This window comes from Temnothorax americanus, unplaced genomic scaffold (assembly GCF_048541705.1).
Source record: "Temnothorax americanus isolate GAGA-0224 unplaced genomic scaffold, ASM4854170v1 Scaffold29, whole genome shotgun sequence".
Lineage (NCBI taxonomy): Eukaryota > Metazoa > Arthropoda > Insecta > Hymenoptera > Formicidae > Temnothorax > Temnothorax americanus.
This window is the reverse complement of record NW_027509432.1, coordinates 2,454,957-2,472,086: the sequence shown is the minus strand read 5'-3', so window position 1 is coordinate 2,472,086 and position 17,130 is coordinate 2,454,957. Positions and strand designations below refer to the sequence as shown.

The 17,130-nt window shown below is 44.6% G+C and overlaps 1 protein-coding gene and 1 long non-coding RNA gene across 2 annotated transcripts in view; one reads left to right on the top strand and one right to left on the bottom strand.

Annotated features, from left to right (window-relative positions):
• The window catches only part of LOC143899897 (spondin-1), a 162,919-nt gene extending 150,343 nt beyond the window's left edge, over positions 1 to 12,576 (bottom strand). Inside the window, exons 1-2 of the mRNA XM_077410672.1 lie at positions 12,057 to 12,576; positions 6,290 to 6,524 (exon numbers count right to left, since the gene is read on the bottom strand). Coding sequence (XP_077266798.1) covers positions 6,290 to 6,524 — 235 coding nt within the window. The 5' untranslated portion in view covers positions 12,057 to 12,576. The remainder of the gene's footprint in view (positions 1 to 6,289; positions 6,525 to 12,056) is intronic.
• LOC143899913 (uncharacterized) overlaps positions 1 to 17,130 on the top strand; it is a 200,390-nt gene that overhangs the window by 168,549 nt on the left and 14,711 nt on the right. The window lies entirely within an intron of this gene.

Genomic DNA, 17,130 nt, shown 5'->3' with positions numbered 1-17,130 from the left:
TATAGATTAATATATTAAAAGATGATGTACACACCCTGGCTTTGTGTATTTGATAATGTGAAATTTAGACGGAGATGACATAACGTAAAACCTTTGCTAATGAGGAACCGGAAACTTGCATTCGAGTAACAAGTACCGCTTTGAAACTGCCTCTCGGGAAAGAAGACTAAACACTGAGATCAGACAAACAGGAAGTGGTACACTAAAAATTGCTTTGATGCTTCTCCGAGTCTCATCACTAGCCGAGACGCGCGCGGAGTGCTTCCGGTTTTCTTTCGAAGCGTCGAGTAACGAAGGGAAGGCCGCGAGGAGGATCGAAGTATAGTCAAGTTTAGCGAGACCCCGGATGATTGTATAACGTCGTCGGTCGATCCGGGATATACATGGTCGGGGAACCAACCTGCGTATTATGTAATCTTTTCGCGCGACGAGGGAGTCAGTGATCCATCGCCAGTCACAGTACGTTTGCATCCTCTCTTTCCCATCGACATTTCAATCTTAACAAATCCGCCAACACAATGGCACTCTCCCCCGCCGTCCGTTCCGTTTCTTCTGCTTTTCACCGTCAATATGGGTGCAGCCGGTGTATATACGGAAAAAGAGAAACGGGAGCAAAACGAGAGGAGCTCGTGTGCTCGGCTCCTCTCTCCGGTCCAGGCTAAAAATACTCCTCCCCTTCGCGCGCTACCCCTCCCGTCTTCTCGCTCGTTCTCCCTTTCTCTTTCACTTCGTTCCTTCTTTCGCGCTTTTTCTAGATCTCCGCTCCACGCGCTTACCTCGCTCGCAGTCCAGTCGACCCCCTCTGCACCTCGCTTGCACCAAACCGCCGCTCTCTGGCTATAAATAAAAAAAAGAAGGAAAAAAGAAAAAGTAGCGAGAGCAGCGTGCGCGCGCGTGCGTGCGTGATGCGGGTGTCTCGGGTGTAGAATAATTAGAAACGGCCCTAAGCTCTCTTGGCTCGTCCGCAAAAGAGGGGTCTGACATCTCGCGCAAACATTTCCCATCTCGCGCGGTTTCCTACTAAAACCGGGATTTTGATAGCGTGTTATCTTTCTTCTAATTTCGCCTCTCATAAATCACCTCAGTCATTCGACGATTACGTGGCCGTCGTGTCTTCGCGCAATTTCACACAATTAGCATTCAGACGCCACTAGAATTATTGTACAGATTCGGCGCGTACGTTCTTTTCTTGGCTCTCCGCCACGGCGCCGAGTCGAGGATCCCGCGAAAGCGCGGGGACCGGAATCTAATAAAGAAGGGAAAATATGCTTCGCGGACGCGAATATATATTTCGAAAGTTCGGCGGGATTAGCGTGCTTGGGCCGCGCACGTACTTCGCGCGCTGTTACGTGGCCCCGTTCCGCGTCTCTGGCGAAGTCTGCCTCACTTCCGGCGAAGTTTCAAGACGTTCTGTCGGCGGGTGTCTAAACGCGGGGGAACTTGCCGGGAAATCTACGGTATATTGTGTACGTCGCATTATATCGGACACCACCCCTGCTGCGCGCTCCTAGTCGCTCATGATCAGACTTCCACGGGACTTGCATAGATTGCATGAGAGCATCACTCTTTTCATAGTCGACGAAGTGGTTCCAAGTTCCAATCAGCAGTCTCAGTCCTATAATACTATATAATCGCTAAATCTGTTTCTGCATACGTATTTCACTTTACTTATTAATTTATTTATGTTATATTTTATTGAGAGAGAGAGAGAGAGAGAGAGAGAGAGAGAGAGACGTTTTTTTATACAGTTTTACCAGTGACAACATATAAATATATATTAGTATATGTTGTCGCTTTTTCTTAAAGATGAAGACATAAAGCACATCTCTGATTCTCGAACGCTCGCGAACGAAAGTGATTATTTACCGAAGTTAGTGGTCGTTAGTGAATCTATCCTAGCGTATTCAGGCACATTTACATCGCAAGCCGGCGCTCAGCGGAGATATTTTTGGGCCGCCCTATGCGCGCTGGATGATTCACGCCACGGGAGAGAGGACGCTCAAACGTCCAAAGAGATTCTGCCGGGGGACTTAAAGATGGATGGAGCGTACCGCGTGAATACACCTCAAAGCGCGCGTCCACGAAATGGTATACAAAGTGTATCTTAAACGATGTTTATCCCGCGGTACCGTTATCGGTTCTACGGACCGTCGATGACGAGGGAAATCATTCTTTCCTGTCGCTGTTATATGGGTATCTATTAACATACGGGCAATAGGCAAACTTTTTCGCATACTCCAAAGTGCCTTTCGGCCTGCTGATGGTTTCGGGACTCGGGACAATCCCTCCCCGACGAATAACTCGAACTTTCGACGTGTATCATCGCCGCTGAATAAAAGCTACGTGGGGAAACATATTATGGAAAACATATGGCCGTAATAATCCCGCCGTTCATACGAAATAAAAATCTGAATATCGATCGGCACTTTTTGTCGAGAGAATAATTCATCATAACGGGATTATTGCGTCAATATATACTGTGCGACACTTTATGTATTATTATAATGAAAGAGTCGTTATACCTACAACACGTGCTATTGCAAATAATTAGTGATATATGAAAGTACATCAAATGTACTTTGCGCTGACCCGGCTGACCTTTTCTTTATAATATTGTAGCAAAGTAAAATGTCAATAATTTTAACACTGTTAAATATATTTTTTGAATTTAAAGTTAGATTCGTTTTATAATCGAAATGTTCGGAAAGTGTCGCGAGAGTGTTTTATGCCTTCCAGATAATATTTCACGTTTCCGCAAGTCGCGCAAAGACATTTACAAGATTTTTCTTGTTAACTGATGTAATTTGCTTTACTACTGAAAAAAGATATTTGCTCGCCATTAGCGTAGCGTCCGCCGTGCATTAGCGACGCTATTATTATCGTGTTTGCCTTGCAGATACGCGCGCGGTAACAGCGCGTCTCTTTGTTCCTCGTGAATATGTTGCACAGGCAAGTTGGGAGCTCGTAACTGAGCAAAATGTGCGTATCTATTCCGACCCAGTTTACTTATGACTGGTTCCGATGCGCTTATGCTCGATTCCCGATTTAGTTAAACGTGCCATTTTTTCGCAAAGGTTATACGCCGATTACGCGCGGGGGGCATTGAAGTATTATCCTTTTGCATTAGAATTATTTGTGATTCGTCATTGATTATTCAATATATCTCGAATGTGTCTTTTGGTAGATTTTTTGTGTAAGAGAAAGATCTCGATAAAAATGCTATTATTATTTTATCTTTGTCGTATAAAGTCCATAAGTATAATATCAACTGAGGAATCCGTCTATTTTTGTCCAAGCGAGATTTATCTTTATACCTGCGCGCCGTAGAGTATAAAAAATGTACCTATGTACGGTATATCGTGTATCTAGAGGCGATAACGCCTTAAAAAAACATGCCCGCGCACGGTTGCGTGCGCCCACACTTAAATCTGGAATTCAGGAACAAAGGGATAAAGAGGTGTAGGAGGGGGAAGGAAAATACCGAGGTCGGAGAAGAAGAACAGCAGGGGGAAGGGGAAAAAAATCGAACTTAATCGACCGGAGCCACGAAGGAAAAAGCAACGGCGGCGCGCCGGCAACAGTTTTACGATTTTGTGCGCGCGGCTGAAGGAATGGCGGAAACGACGGGGGTGTATATACGGCGAGGACGAAGCGATGCGAATTCCATTCCATTAGTCGGCCGTTAACGATCGAACGTGTTCGCTCGTCCGTGTGCACGCAGGATATATCCACGGAGAGAGGTCTTTCGTGGAGGTCCTGCGGAATGCAGAGAGAAACCTGCTACCATCCTCTGTTCCCTCTGACCCAAACCCACCCCTCGTCGGGCCTCGTTTTTCCATCCCCGCGATCTCTCTCCGGGACGGCGTAAAGGATTTTCGATTACGTTTTGTCGCCGCTTTTGTTCCGCTCCGTTCTGTTTCGAGCCCACTTCACGTGGCCCTTTCGTATCACGCAAAAAATATATATATATATATATATATATATATATATCCCATGCCTCTCTCCTCCGATTCTTTATTTAACCGGCATTCGATCCTTTTCCCGAGGCCAACCTATACAATTTTTTTCCGATTTCTCGAATTGCGTTCCTCCTTACCTGTAAAATTACATTCTTGCGAAATTGACTTCGTTGGACAGCAATGTAGTTATTAAACTTATCGCTGAAGTAAACATTGATGTACTTCGCGAACGCAATTAAAATAGGTAAATATAAATACGTAGTTTATTTATTAAACGGAGAAAGGCGATTGGGGATATACAAAACTTTGAGAAACCCAAGTTTTCAAAGGAAAAGTAATCTATCGATTATACATAAGAACCACTCCAATTATTTAAGAACCAATTATATAAATATAATTATTTGTAATTGTTGTCGATGAAATCTTTTATTGTTCAATTCGTTCGTATAATCGTTATTATTAGCTTCACTTTCGAATGAGATATTTCACGAAGTATAATTTCGAGCCGCGGAGCATTACTGTCGGCGTAGGAAAACGATTCGGCGGAAGAACAAAACGCGACCGAGGTCGGGAACCGCAGCTCTCCGGATTCTCCTCATATTATGCCCGCCGACCGCGGTTTCTCGACTCCGCTGGAGTCTGGAAATTGAATTTCGGCGGCACGCGCGCGCGCGCGCGCGGCTTTCTAATTCGAATTTGAGGTTTCTCGCGGAACGCTCGTACATTCGGCGAAACGGCCGGATCGGGTCTAACGGCGGGATTTATTCGACTTCACGACGGAAGAAAGGGATGGCTGGTGCCAGCCGAAGTGGGTGGGTGGCTGAGTCGGACAGAGACGAGACGAGGCGAGGCGAGAATAAAGGGGTCGCGACCACAGACACCAACCGAAAGCGCGAAACTATAGAGAACTAACTGGTAGCAAGAGGGAACGCGAGGGATTTATGGACCGACGAAGACTTACGACACCTGTTCGTGTGTCTACAGGGTGTCGCCCCAACCAGAAGCGACTCAGACGATCAGATACCCCTGATCAGCTGGCGATCGGTGTAACAATGAATAAAAATTATCGTTTAATACTCGACTGTGTTACGGTCCTGATGTGAAGTCTTAGATAACAAATATCCCAAATATTAGTCGAAGGATTTAGTCAAATGTAAATCGAATGATTGTACCCGGGACACCTCGTGTATACACATATCGCGCAGCTGCACCTCGAGGGGCACCCGTGCATGACCGACGACATTTCAAATTCGCGTCAGGCGCGGCATCACGGACGACTGCAAACGCCAGCGGTGTCGTGCGATAATTCCCAACTTCTCCAATTATCGTTTCATTCCCCGTCGCGGTCGCCTTCGTGCTGCCGGGGAAAGGAGGTCGAAAGAGAATAAACCCGGGGAATAAGACTTGGGCTGACGTTGCCCGAATCAGACGCACGATTGGCTCGCAAACCGCCGCCGCCGCCGCCGCCGCCGCCGCCGCCGCCGCCGCCGCGCCGGGAGAGAAATAAGTATTCGCCGTGATCGGAATCGCGCAAGACCTGGAGGGATTTGATCGAATTAAAGTTTTGGCGGTGACGCGCTGTTCACCGGGCGACCGCTGAGACCGCGAGAGACCGCTGATGTTCACCGGAGACGGCGCGAACAGTCGGCGTGAGAAAGAGAGAAAGCGTCGAGAAATCTCATTAAGGTGACGCCGCTTCTCCTGCGGCGAAATGATCGCGTTGCTCGCGGATCGCGCGCGCAGATTCGAAATAATCAGAAAAATCTCGCTCTTTTATCGCGTTCCCTATCGACCGAGATTCGGATTGCACCGGGGAACGATTTAATTTAATTTTCATGACGCCGCGTTCGATTAAAACTGCATTTGATACGTATGTAAAGAGCGAAGTATTTTCGACGTGCCGTTTTACATTTCAATTTTCACTCGAATTGCGAGCCGGATTTGAATGCGTCGCAAATGAGACATCGCAGCTTTTGAATTGGACGATAACTATTCTGCAAAAAAGCAGCCCACGTGAAATCGCTCGATTCCTTTCATACGCCAGTTACGCGAATTACTTCAAGCTTTTACTCATCACTGCAACCAAGACTGCAGCATTAATCCTAGAATAATAATCGTGTAATTCTACGATGTTTTATTCATCGCTGTTTACTATATGCTCTACCGCTGCTCGTGTACCGTGCAAATTTTTGAAGTCAAATAAAACAACATGTCACTCAGTGACAATATATATGCTTCAAAAATATAATCGAGAGATAAAACGGATATATAAAAATCACACGAAAATCATCCTGTCGGACGCGAACTGACGCCGCACACGAACTACTCACCGATCAGCTTGCCGAACTGCGCCGGAGGCTTCCACTCCGGATAGTGTCGCGGGAATCGCGCCCTCGACCAGTAGGTCCTCAGGGTGACCTTGTAGAGCGCCAGCTTGTCCTGCTTTTCCTGCTTCTCCTGCCGATCCTGGGCGTACGATCCGCATTGGCCGTGCACGGAGAGGAATCTCGTGGCGAGCAGGAGCAGCAAGAGCACCGACCACCGGTGCCACGTGCCACGGGACATCTGCGGGGAAAAAGAGAGAGAAAAAAAATGAAGGAGATAAACATCGTCGTCGAGCGCCTATTAACTACGGCTGACGCGCGCCAAAGTATGCGACACGTACATACGTATTAACGTGTCCGTGTATACGCGCTACATACTTGAGATGCTTTGAAACGCATGCGATGAGGAATTCGACGCGCGAGTGCGCACGCGTGTGCGGGGTCGTTCTTCTCGACGGTTTTCCGAGCGTGTTTCCAACAAAATATTAAAAGGAACGTGAAACTTCTCTAAAGTGCTCGGTACAAGGAAACGTCAAGGAAAGATAAAGTTGCAGAACGACCTACAAGTGCAGCTATTCCGGAGTAGTAATTTCTACGGTTACTACTACACGATACCGGGGAAAATATAAAGCTTATCTCTTATCGGGGAATGGACTGAAATCTGAAATAGAATAAAGTGGGGTAACAATTCATCGCGTTCTGGGGATCGCGCAATCGTCTGATATTTCCGTCGGTGGGAAAATGCCTCGTTTTTACGTCAGGACTATAGGCACCAAGGCCATTACGCGCAACTTGCATAATCACGCGTTATCGCATAATCGTATAGCATTCGAATGCAGCGAACAATAAGAGTAAAATATAAGACTTCACTTAGCTTCATTCACTACAGAGTAAGAAGAGGCTATGTCAGTTAAAGAAAAAAATCAAATAAAAAATTTTCAAGACAAAAAGCCTCAAAAAATCAATAAGTTTTTCTCCTTACCCTGAAAACTGAAAAACTCCCTGTCTTGCAAACCTTTCATTCGATTTTTTTTTAACTAACTGAAATAGCTCCTCTTTACCCTATAGATATTTTTCGAGAAAAACATTTGAATTGCTGCTAATTAAGTTTTCTTAAATTTTAATTTCATATTTTACAATTTCCACAAAATCGACTCTAACTTCATCGGAGGACCCGTCATTAGGGCCGAAAACAAACTTCTGAAAGTCAAGTCATTGTGATAATGAATGCATGTCGCTCTGAAGCGTGCGATGAATGAGGCATATATGATAATTCAGGACGACAGCCCAGAAACGGGTGCTTGTGCGAATTGTATTGTTAAGCAAGCTCTCCGCGGTGGTAACCCGGTTTCGGAGCGGTAAACAAGATTGATCCGCAGGCGTGTCGCCGAAAGAGAGGAGACGCGCCGCGCGCGCGTAACTGCTGAATAATTCAGGTGGCGGCGAGAGCCCAGCATGGGGGGGCTGATTCCGGGATTCTTTTACATGGACGCAATCAAAAGGATAACGCGGTATTATCGCGCGGGCGGATAAAACGCCGCGTGAAAGGTGACGCTCGGTGAACGCCCGCGCCCTTCCGTCCCTTCCGTCCATCGCGCGTATATAGGTGCGCGTGCCGATTTCTCTTCTAAGTGAATCCATTATACCTGATGGCGAAAAGAGAGAAGTAGAACGTTCTTCAATTATCATCTTACCCCACGGAAACGATCGAGAAAACTGCTTTGCGTAAAAGCCGTCATCGTCATCACTTGCTCCCGCATACGTCTTATGTTCCCCGTGAGTCGCATAAATCTCGTGGCGCTTTAAAACTCCGTAATCTATCGACCGAAGATCGGGAATCGGTCGGTTGTGTCCCTCTTTCCAGATGATTATGCGAAATTGCACGGGTAACGCAATCATATCCCGCGAGCAAGTGAATGTGACATTCTCGCGTGTTTACGTATGCAGATCCGCGCACGTTCAAAAATCAAATCATATCCGAATCGCTTCCGATCGGTCGACGTCACTCGTGTCGCGATTCGTCCAAATCTCGAGTCGGGTTTTTTGGGCTGACCACTCGGCTCCAAGAAAAATCTCGTCGCTATAGAACCGTTCGAGTGCGATATCGAGTGCGAGAGAGAGAGAGAGAGAGAGAGAGAGAGAGAGAGAGAGAGAGAGAGAATTGACGGCCATTAATTTGCTACTCGATAAAAAGTATTTTAGAAAATATTTCTACTTATCAAATCGAATTTGCAAAGTGGCTCATATTATTCTACACATATACATATGGTAGTATACCATGATATTTATAAAAATATTTGATTATATTTACGTGCAAGATATTTGATATTAAATAATTACAGGGATGCATACAAGACATTCATATAAAAAGTATTAAAGTGAAATAGTGATTATTTTTGCTCTTGATAATAAAACTGTATGGCAAAATTCTAAAACAAATATTTGATATATTTATCGTTAAATTCCTTGATTACTACTCATACATTGAACACGATAACTAAATCATTCTGACTATAAGTCATGACAGATGAGATTTGCATAAGTGTCCCTATGTCTAAATATTGAGAATTTTACGCTCGGAAGTATTGCTCGAAAATATTGCTTAGGTGTTAACGCTTGGAAAAGCTTCTCTCTGTAAACAGAAGATTTCCGTTTTTAAGACGAGCATTCTGTATCCCGCCGCTGGTCTTTCTGACGAAGGACTAAAAAGTAAACGAAAACTTAATGAAAAGCACACGGAAAATATTTATATCCCCCGCGCGAAACTCTTTGCGAACTTTGAATCCATCGCCGAGCATTTCCCTCCGCGCCGGTACAGCGAGATAACTACAAAGCTTTCGATGTTCAGCATTATTCAGTGTATCTTCTCGATTCGGTATTGATCGCAATGCGCTGCACGCGATTGTGAGAAACTGGATCCGAGGAAGACACGATTCAATGCCATGCATTATCCACCGTCTTGCTGTGAGATAAATAGTTTCTACCAGAAACTTTTATAATATATTTGATGCAAAATGTAAAAACGCATGTGATTTTATTCTCAAGTACGTTTAACTTTTTATCGATTGTAAGAAATACTCCATCTTCTAAGTTTTAATAATAGAATCTCGTCTTATTATATGAAATAATTTATTTTCTATGTAAAATTGTTAAATTACGAGAAAGAAGCTTGTCGCGTTAATTTTTTTTAACGAAAAATAGATATCTTGAAATTTTCTAATACGTCTGTCCAGTTTCATTTTATTCTCTAAGACGCATCGCGCAGAAATGTAGTCTCTGAGATTTTTCCTCCATTATTTTTGCATCGTGCGGAAAATGTGTGAAATTGTGCGGCAAACGTCACTGGAGACTGTCCTCAATTTGCGGCTCGCGTCAGCCACGCGTTGCGTAAAAATCTGTAATTATAGTTCGCTCCGAGAGAGTCGGGCTCGACGACGACGAAGCGCACTTCGGGGAACGCGGAGCTGGAGAGTAGTTTCGCCGGAGAGAGGGTTCTTGCGAGACCGAGAGTATACGGGGCCGTGGCGAACACATTATTTAACCGCGTAGCGCGCGAGTCCCCGCGAGCCAGCCCCTCGCGCGAGCATGCAGCAGCGGGTAAACAGAAAATTCCTTTTTGCTTTACAATTCATTATGTTTCATTACCGGCGCCGGCGGAGTAACTCATACCGGGCGCGAGTTATGTTTCCCGTTTGCAACACCCCGGGCTCCGCGCGTCCTCGCGCGGTCGTCGTATCGCGGGATCTACCGTCGTTCGTTTGTTTTTCAGCCCCGGTGACCCTATTCCGTCGTCATCGTCGCCGTCCCCGGGAAGTAGAAGCGACGGCGACCGAGGAAGGGAGACGCGACAGCGGTGTACAAACGATCGCGGATGACAAAGAGTTTCAGGGCTTGGGGCCCGTCGCCTAGTTTTCCTCGGGCGGGTTGATTAATTTAATGGTCGCGGGGGCTGATTTCTCTCCCTCTCTCTCTCTCTCTCTCTCCACTCTCTCTCTCTCCCTCTCTCTCTCTTCCTCTCTTTCTCTCTCTCTCTTTGTCGCGCGCGCTCACGTCCTTTATATCTCTCGTCGGTCTGTTAGCGCGAATCTCCGCCTCCGTGTCTTCGAACTTCGCCTTTCCGCGCGCACTTTCCGGTAAGCAACAAGTTGTCGAAAATCTGATTACTTGCTGGCACGTAAATAATGAAAAGCCCGGGAATCTTGTCCGAAAAGAAAAGCTTTGCATGAATTTGCAAGAGCGGCGCGTAATGCTTTCTTGCCGCCGATCGTTCCCGAGGAATACATCGCAGTGAGAGAGATTATCTTTCGCAACGTAAGACTCTCTTCGAGAGCAAATTGAAAAGTGACATTTATTAATCGTTTATTTTAACGCAACCGCAGTATTTTCGTTATTTCCGTATATATTGGTCCTTGTCACGCTTCTCAAATTAACTTCTTTGTAGTTGGAATGAAACTTGATATAGGCGTATTATTTATTGGATATTTCATATACGTCTACGGAAACTAAGTTTGCATGTACGACACATCTCGGTTAATTAGCTTTGGAGAATTAATAGCCGGGCGCTGAGGAATCTGAGACGGAGCCACGTTAGTATGTGTAGTGTGGAGAGCCGGAGCTTGGATTTAGGGTTCCAAACCGTGGTTAATGGAATCTTCCCTCGCCAAAATCTGAGCTGCGCATCGTGCGAATACGTAATAGTTACTGCGTAATAATAACCTTAACTCACCGGATGTAACCGGAGTTACACAATGCCGGAGCTCGCATCGGACGCGGCAGGTATCAAATGTCATTGCCAGTTAATGAACCAGCCAATAAAAATTGATACGTACGACAATAGGTATATTGAAACATCCTCAATATATCTTTTAAACAGTTCGAAAAAGGATTAAGCCGCTAAAGGATATCAAGATATAAAAAGAATGTAAACAGGGTAAAAATTTATATTACCCTATGTGGCGATTCCAAACGTTTACTTATAATTACCGTCGTAGCTAGACTGTTAATTAATGTGTAATGTTCATGTATTAATGTTAAAAAAGAGGCTGTGATTGACATTTTTATCATTGGTACATAAGGTCAAGGTACTGAAGAAAATCACGCAATAGCGCGGAGCCCGCGACATTCTATCAGCTCGACGGATGGGGGAAAAAGTAGAAACTGCACGCACACCTCAGACACGGAAGCAGCGCAGTGGCGATCGCTAGCGATGCACCGACGCGCGAAATTCTTTTTCCGTGAAAGGAGCGCGCCTTCGACCTCCCTGTTTACCAGCTCGACGTTGAGTGAACAATCGGTCAAAGGACTCGGAGCTTATTCGCGTATAAAGGGGAGAAAAAGCACAAGTATTCCCGAAAACAAATTAGCCTTCAGCTAAATCACTTCCGTCCGTCGATGTATCCAAAAACTCAAAGGCATCTTGCGAAAGTGGCCTCCCTTAACAAAATTCCGGCTCGGAGAGTGATCGATATATACAGGGAACGTGCTTTTCGTGCTTTAGACTCGAGAGACGCGGGATCCTGTTCCATAATAAACACGGTGTGCGAAAAGTTAGGATCAATCTCGCGAAAGCCGCACTTGTACTTTCAGTGATCATCGATCAAGTTCCAAAAATCACAAGTCGCAGGGGGATTGCACCCTGATATATACGAGTACCAGGCGATATTTTTGGAAACGTCTTACAAAAATCGTGCGCATCAAGCCATTCACACAGTCGAGAAATCTGCGTATTCGAGGTTTTGCAACGCGTATACATAACTCTTCTCAGTCGTTTTACCTTTCCGACACCTTCGACGTCTCGCTCCCACCCTCCGTCTGTGTGTGTGCGCAACCCCTTTATCTGCGGATTCCGGGCTGGCGCGGGGAGACGGTAAAGTGGGCAGAAATACTCGTGAAAACACCTCGCACACGTATATATATCACACGGACATCGCAGGATCAAGATTTCGTCCTGGCGAATCGCGAAACGCGCGGCGGGGGGGGATGGGAGAGGAATATCGAGCGACACAGGTGCCACGAAGTTACTTCTTTTCAGTTTCTCCTCTTTTTCCCAGCCGATCGCGCTCGGGACTCGTGGAATCGGCCTCTCGGCCGAGGAGGCGCCGCGACGGCGACGCGCACGAATTTGGTCACGAAGAGCGGGAGAGGTTCTCACGTTTCACGACGGCGCGCGGCGGGCCTCCTCACCGCGAATATCCCCCTTTTTCGCCGGGCACGACACCGATGCGCGACGTCGACGAGATGCGCAACCGACGGATACTCCTGACTCGAAGGTCGCCGCGATACTGCGAGCGACGAGCGCGGCCCGTACGCGGGCGCTCGCGGAGGAGCCGAGAGCCGAGCGCCGAGCCTCGCGCGCATCCGCACGGATACGCGCCGCCTCACCCCGTTGTATGTCGGTCGGTGCTTCAAACTCGCGCGCTCCCGATTCCACCGCGGGGACGCATTAATTTCGCGCTCATTTTCCCTGAGAAAGCCCGGCTTATCGTTTGACCGAGGATCAGTCGAATCATCGACAACGAAAAAAGGGAGGGTTATCCTACAAAAAGTTTTAATGCTACATAGATTTAAAAAAAAGTAGGCTCGCTGACATTATGTAACTAACAAGGGAACGTTTGGAACTGTCCCGATTTTGATATGTTTTGGATGTATTGTAGAATAGCGAAAAATGACACACGTATTTTTTTATCGGCTTCGAAGCAATTTTTAAATGTTATATTTTTGCGAAAATACCATTGAAGGGTGGAGATATGTAAAAAAAATGAGACTTAAAAAAAATCTAAATACACGGTTACAGAGATTGCTTAATACCGTAATCTCCTTGTCTAAAACATTTTTTCATATATACCTCACGGTTTCAGAGATATTCACTCGTAATCCAATATGGAATTTCTCTCGAGGGGTTGTTTCAATCCCTAAATATGCTTCGATTTTTCACTATTCTACAATACATCCAAAGCCCATCAAAATCGGTGAAGGACAGTTCCCTTGTTTGATATAGACACAAATGGAAGGGTACAGGGGAAAAACGATCAATGTCCATCCGAAGTAATTTTGAGAAAAACGCAATTTTAAGTTTCAAGACATCCAGATGTTTTAGGAAGCTATTGAAAAAGGTACTAGCGGTGAATATCGGAATGCATAGTGTTTACTTAGTGTTTACATTGTATGTTGGACTCTGATGGTTCTTCCCCACAAATACGTGAACCATGATCGTTTTTCCCCAGCACGGTACATCTTTCGGTTTTATTTCCAATGAATTGCAACAGTTCTTGATCAAAACAGATAAGAATTATGAAAGTTCTTTGAAAATACCACAATATAATAGCATGATCAGATCAATTTCGACAAAAAAGGACTTTGTGATCGCTGTTCTCCTTCGAATATATCTTGCCGAAGATCGATTACTTCGATCATCGGATGAAGCAATCAATCGATAAATAAGCGGAGTGTGAATATAAATGGATTATAAATAAATCATAATTTCGTTGCGAGTAAAATAATATACATTTACGAATAAAGTAATTAACGTGGGGAAGAAAAGAGGATTTAATAAATCGCGCAGATCGCAAATTGTATATAGACGCGTCGTGGTCGACTGCGCAAACGTATTACAAATTCGATTAGTTTATTGCGCATTGTGTTAATCTCGTTATTAAACGTTCGTTTCTGTAATATAAGCTTTTGTTTTATTCCGCGAGTGTGGATAACCGCGATAGCAAAAACCACGGTCGAACTCGGACGTAACGTTTGATATTTAAGTAAGTGCGCGTCGCCACGAATGAATATGTAACACAATTAATCCTTCGGCTATGCGTATCGGAATGTTTGCATGTTTTTATATTATTTGCACACGGTTCTTTTTCTTCTTGCTTACGTAAAAGCGAAGTCGTGAAAAAAAAGCACGAAATACTTTTCAGCAATGCAACGCCATTTTCCGTACTTATCCCCGAGTCTCGGAGAGTTTTACACACAAATAACCTTCCATATTGTCGGACGAAATATCTGCGAATAAAGTTTGCCGAAGGAGAGCGAAGGAAGTTTCAATGGGGAAAAAAAAAGTGATTGATTTGCGTACTCGCGATGTAAACTCGCGAGAAGCTATCTTCTATTATCGACGGGATTGCGAAGTCATGAATTATTAAATCGTCAATGAGTAAAATGTTTCGGAATGTAAACGCGCGTCTCGAGCATCGCGAGGGTACATCGAGTTTAATTTCGCCAATTGTTGGCGCTCTCAATTTTTCTTCTCACCGAGTGGCGTAACCTTCGCTCCCACATGTGTCAGCGCGTTGAAATTGTTTCGGTTTTTGTTCATTAGATAGTTGGCGACACGTTAATGCGTTCATTGGCACAGTGCAGAAGAAACAAGTATCGTTAAATGAAAATAATGACAATGAAAACGTTCGAAATAGCTTTTTTGCGACGACACAAAGTAACGCCGCATATAAACAGCTTTGGGAATAATATTTTTTTATTAACAGTCTGTTTGTTACAAATAATAAATGCAATTTTTCCGATACCGCGCTTATCGTGTTTTAATTTCGCGCCGGCTTTGGACTGAAACACGTTTTTCTAATATCGGAATATTTTGTATCTTGGTCGTCGTATCTTGTCACGGCGACGCCCGCCGGAAAAATACAACTTCCCCGAATCGTAAACAACCGATTTTCACTCCAAAACTATTTTCTCACGCGCCGCGACTTGCGCCTCGTTTTTCCGCGGAGATTCGCTGGCGTTGCCGAACAAATGAATTCCGCTGCGAGCATCCACCTCAAACATGCGCGTATGTACAATACAAGTTTGCAGTTTCTCTATTTGCATTTGCAAACAAAAAATTCTTTCCGACACGCAAATTCATCTGGTGTGAAGTGACAAAAGTGAATTAAAAAGTGAATTAAAGAACACAGTCGTGCAATTAGATGCAGAATGAAGCCTCGTTATAAAACAGCACTAAGAAATTCACGATTGATCATCGCCTCCGTGATCGTGATTAAAGGTGTCCAGTAAGTTAAAATCCAATCTTTTTAAGACTCTTGTTTATTTGCTTTAGAATAAACTTCTCTATTAATTTACTTTTACGGAGCGAATCTAGCGAGTTTTCTTATCGGGACGGGGAGTTCTCCGTGTACTACTTTAATTTGATGCCTTCGACAATCGCTCGATCGGTCGAACTGGATCTTTTTCGTTACGAACAATAATGATTAATGATAGTCGCTAGCGCGATCTTGCGCGCGTGATTCTGCGTCGAGGAAGGACACGCAATTTACGACGGGGCAATAGACACACGTCGCATACCAAGGGAACGCCTGACTTATGAGAGGGGAACTAATTGTTAATTATGTCTGCCGGTAGATACACGCACACAGCTGGCAGGGTGGGGGGGGAAGATGGGGATGGAAAAGGAACCCCGACGCACAGAGACGACCCATGTGTCCGGGATAGGGTTGGCACACACGCCGACACACACGTGCGCGCCACGCTGCCGCGAGCGAGGGTGGGCGAGAGTGGCTATATATGAGGAAAGGGAAGACGGGAAGAGCGCGAAATGGCTGGGAAGGAAAGCTCTAATTCGACAAAGCTTCGTCATTACGGCACGTTTGTTCTTACCCCGGAGGAGCTGCTCGTTCTCCTCTCCTGACGCGAGTGCGGGATGAGTGCGATCGATGCCGCAGGTCGAATAGCGTGTGACAAGAACGATCGACAAGGGGACGGAGGGAAAGCGTCGCTCAACGGAAACGACGCGACGCTGCCGTTGCATCGCTCTGACGCGATGCGATCGTTTTCCCCGAGAGCCACTTAACCGAAATTATCTGATCCGAACGGCGCGCGGTGAGCGAATATTAGTCAATTAATATTAGTCAAAGCGCACAGGGGCGAAGTGGTTTACAGATCAAATAAATGTGGGATCTTATATTCTACAGTGACAATTTCGAGCAATATTAAGCAAGTCAACATGTTTTACGACTGAAGGTAGTAATTGATTTTTCACACGGTTAAAACTATATACTTACTCATTTATTTCCAACTAGTCTTGTAATTAAATTGGAGAAGAAAATTTGGAATGTATAAGGATCGATACGAATTTTGGGATAAATATTTTATAATGTTTTCAAGATAGTTATTAAATAAACGCAATTAAATCTGTTGCATTATATAATTTTTAATTTCATTATCGGAAAATCATTACGCCGTCTCGTTTATCAGAGTTTTAATTATCACACTCACTCTTACGAAAAAAAGATCGTTAAACTATCTTGTGTAGCAAAATAATGAAAGATGGTACTTTACTGCGCGCTAGTTAACGACGGCCGCAAATAACATCAGCACGTTTCATGCATGCTAAATTAATGGAACGAGGCCATCTTCCCTAAAAATGCCCCACTAAATAATTCGCCGTGACCTGACAATGTCAACAGAATATCGTTTTTATTTTCGAAACATTAGAGAATAGTTCTTCTATGTGCTTACAAAAATACGCGCCAACTCCGTCACGAGCGACGATATCGATTGCCAATATTATCAGGATAACACGCGATAAAAGCACAACAGCGTTGCTCTACTTTAATAGAATAAATTATTAAAAACACATACTCCTAATACTAGCAATAAGAATTTGCGATAATGATTTAAGATTATACAAATTAGATTTGTTTTATTACAAAATTATTAATTTTTTTTATAATTTGGAGCCTTTTAATTCCTAACAAAATTTTTGAATTAACTCAATTTGGCTGTGATGCAGATTTGTGTAATAGTTATCGATTTGATGTGAAGTTTTTGGAATCTATGATCATGTATTATGAGTGATGTCTGATAACAGTTGTCAAGCTTATACACCGTAAGCATAA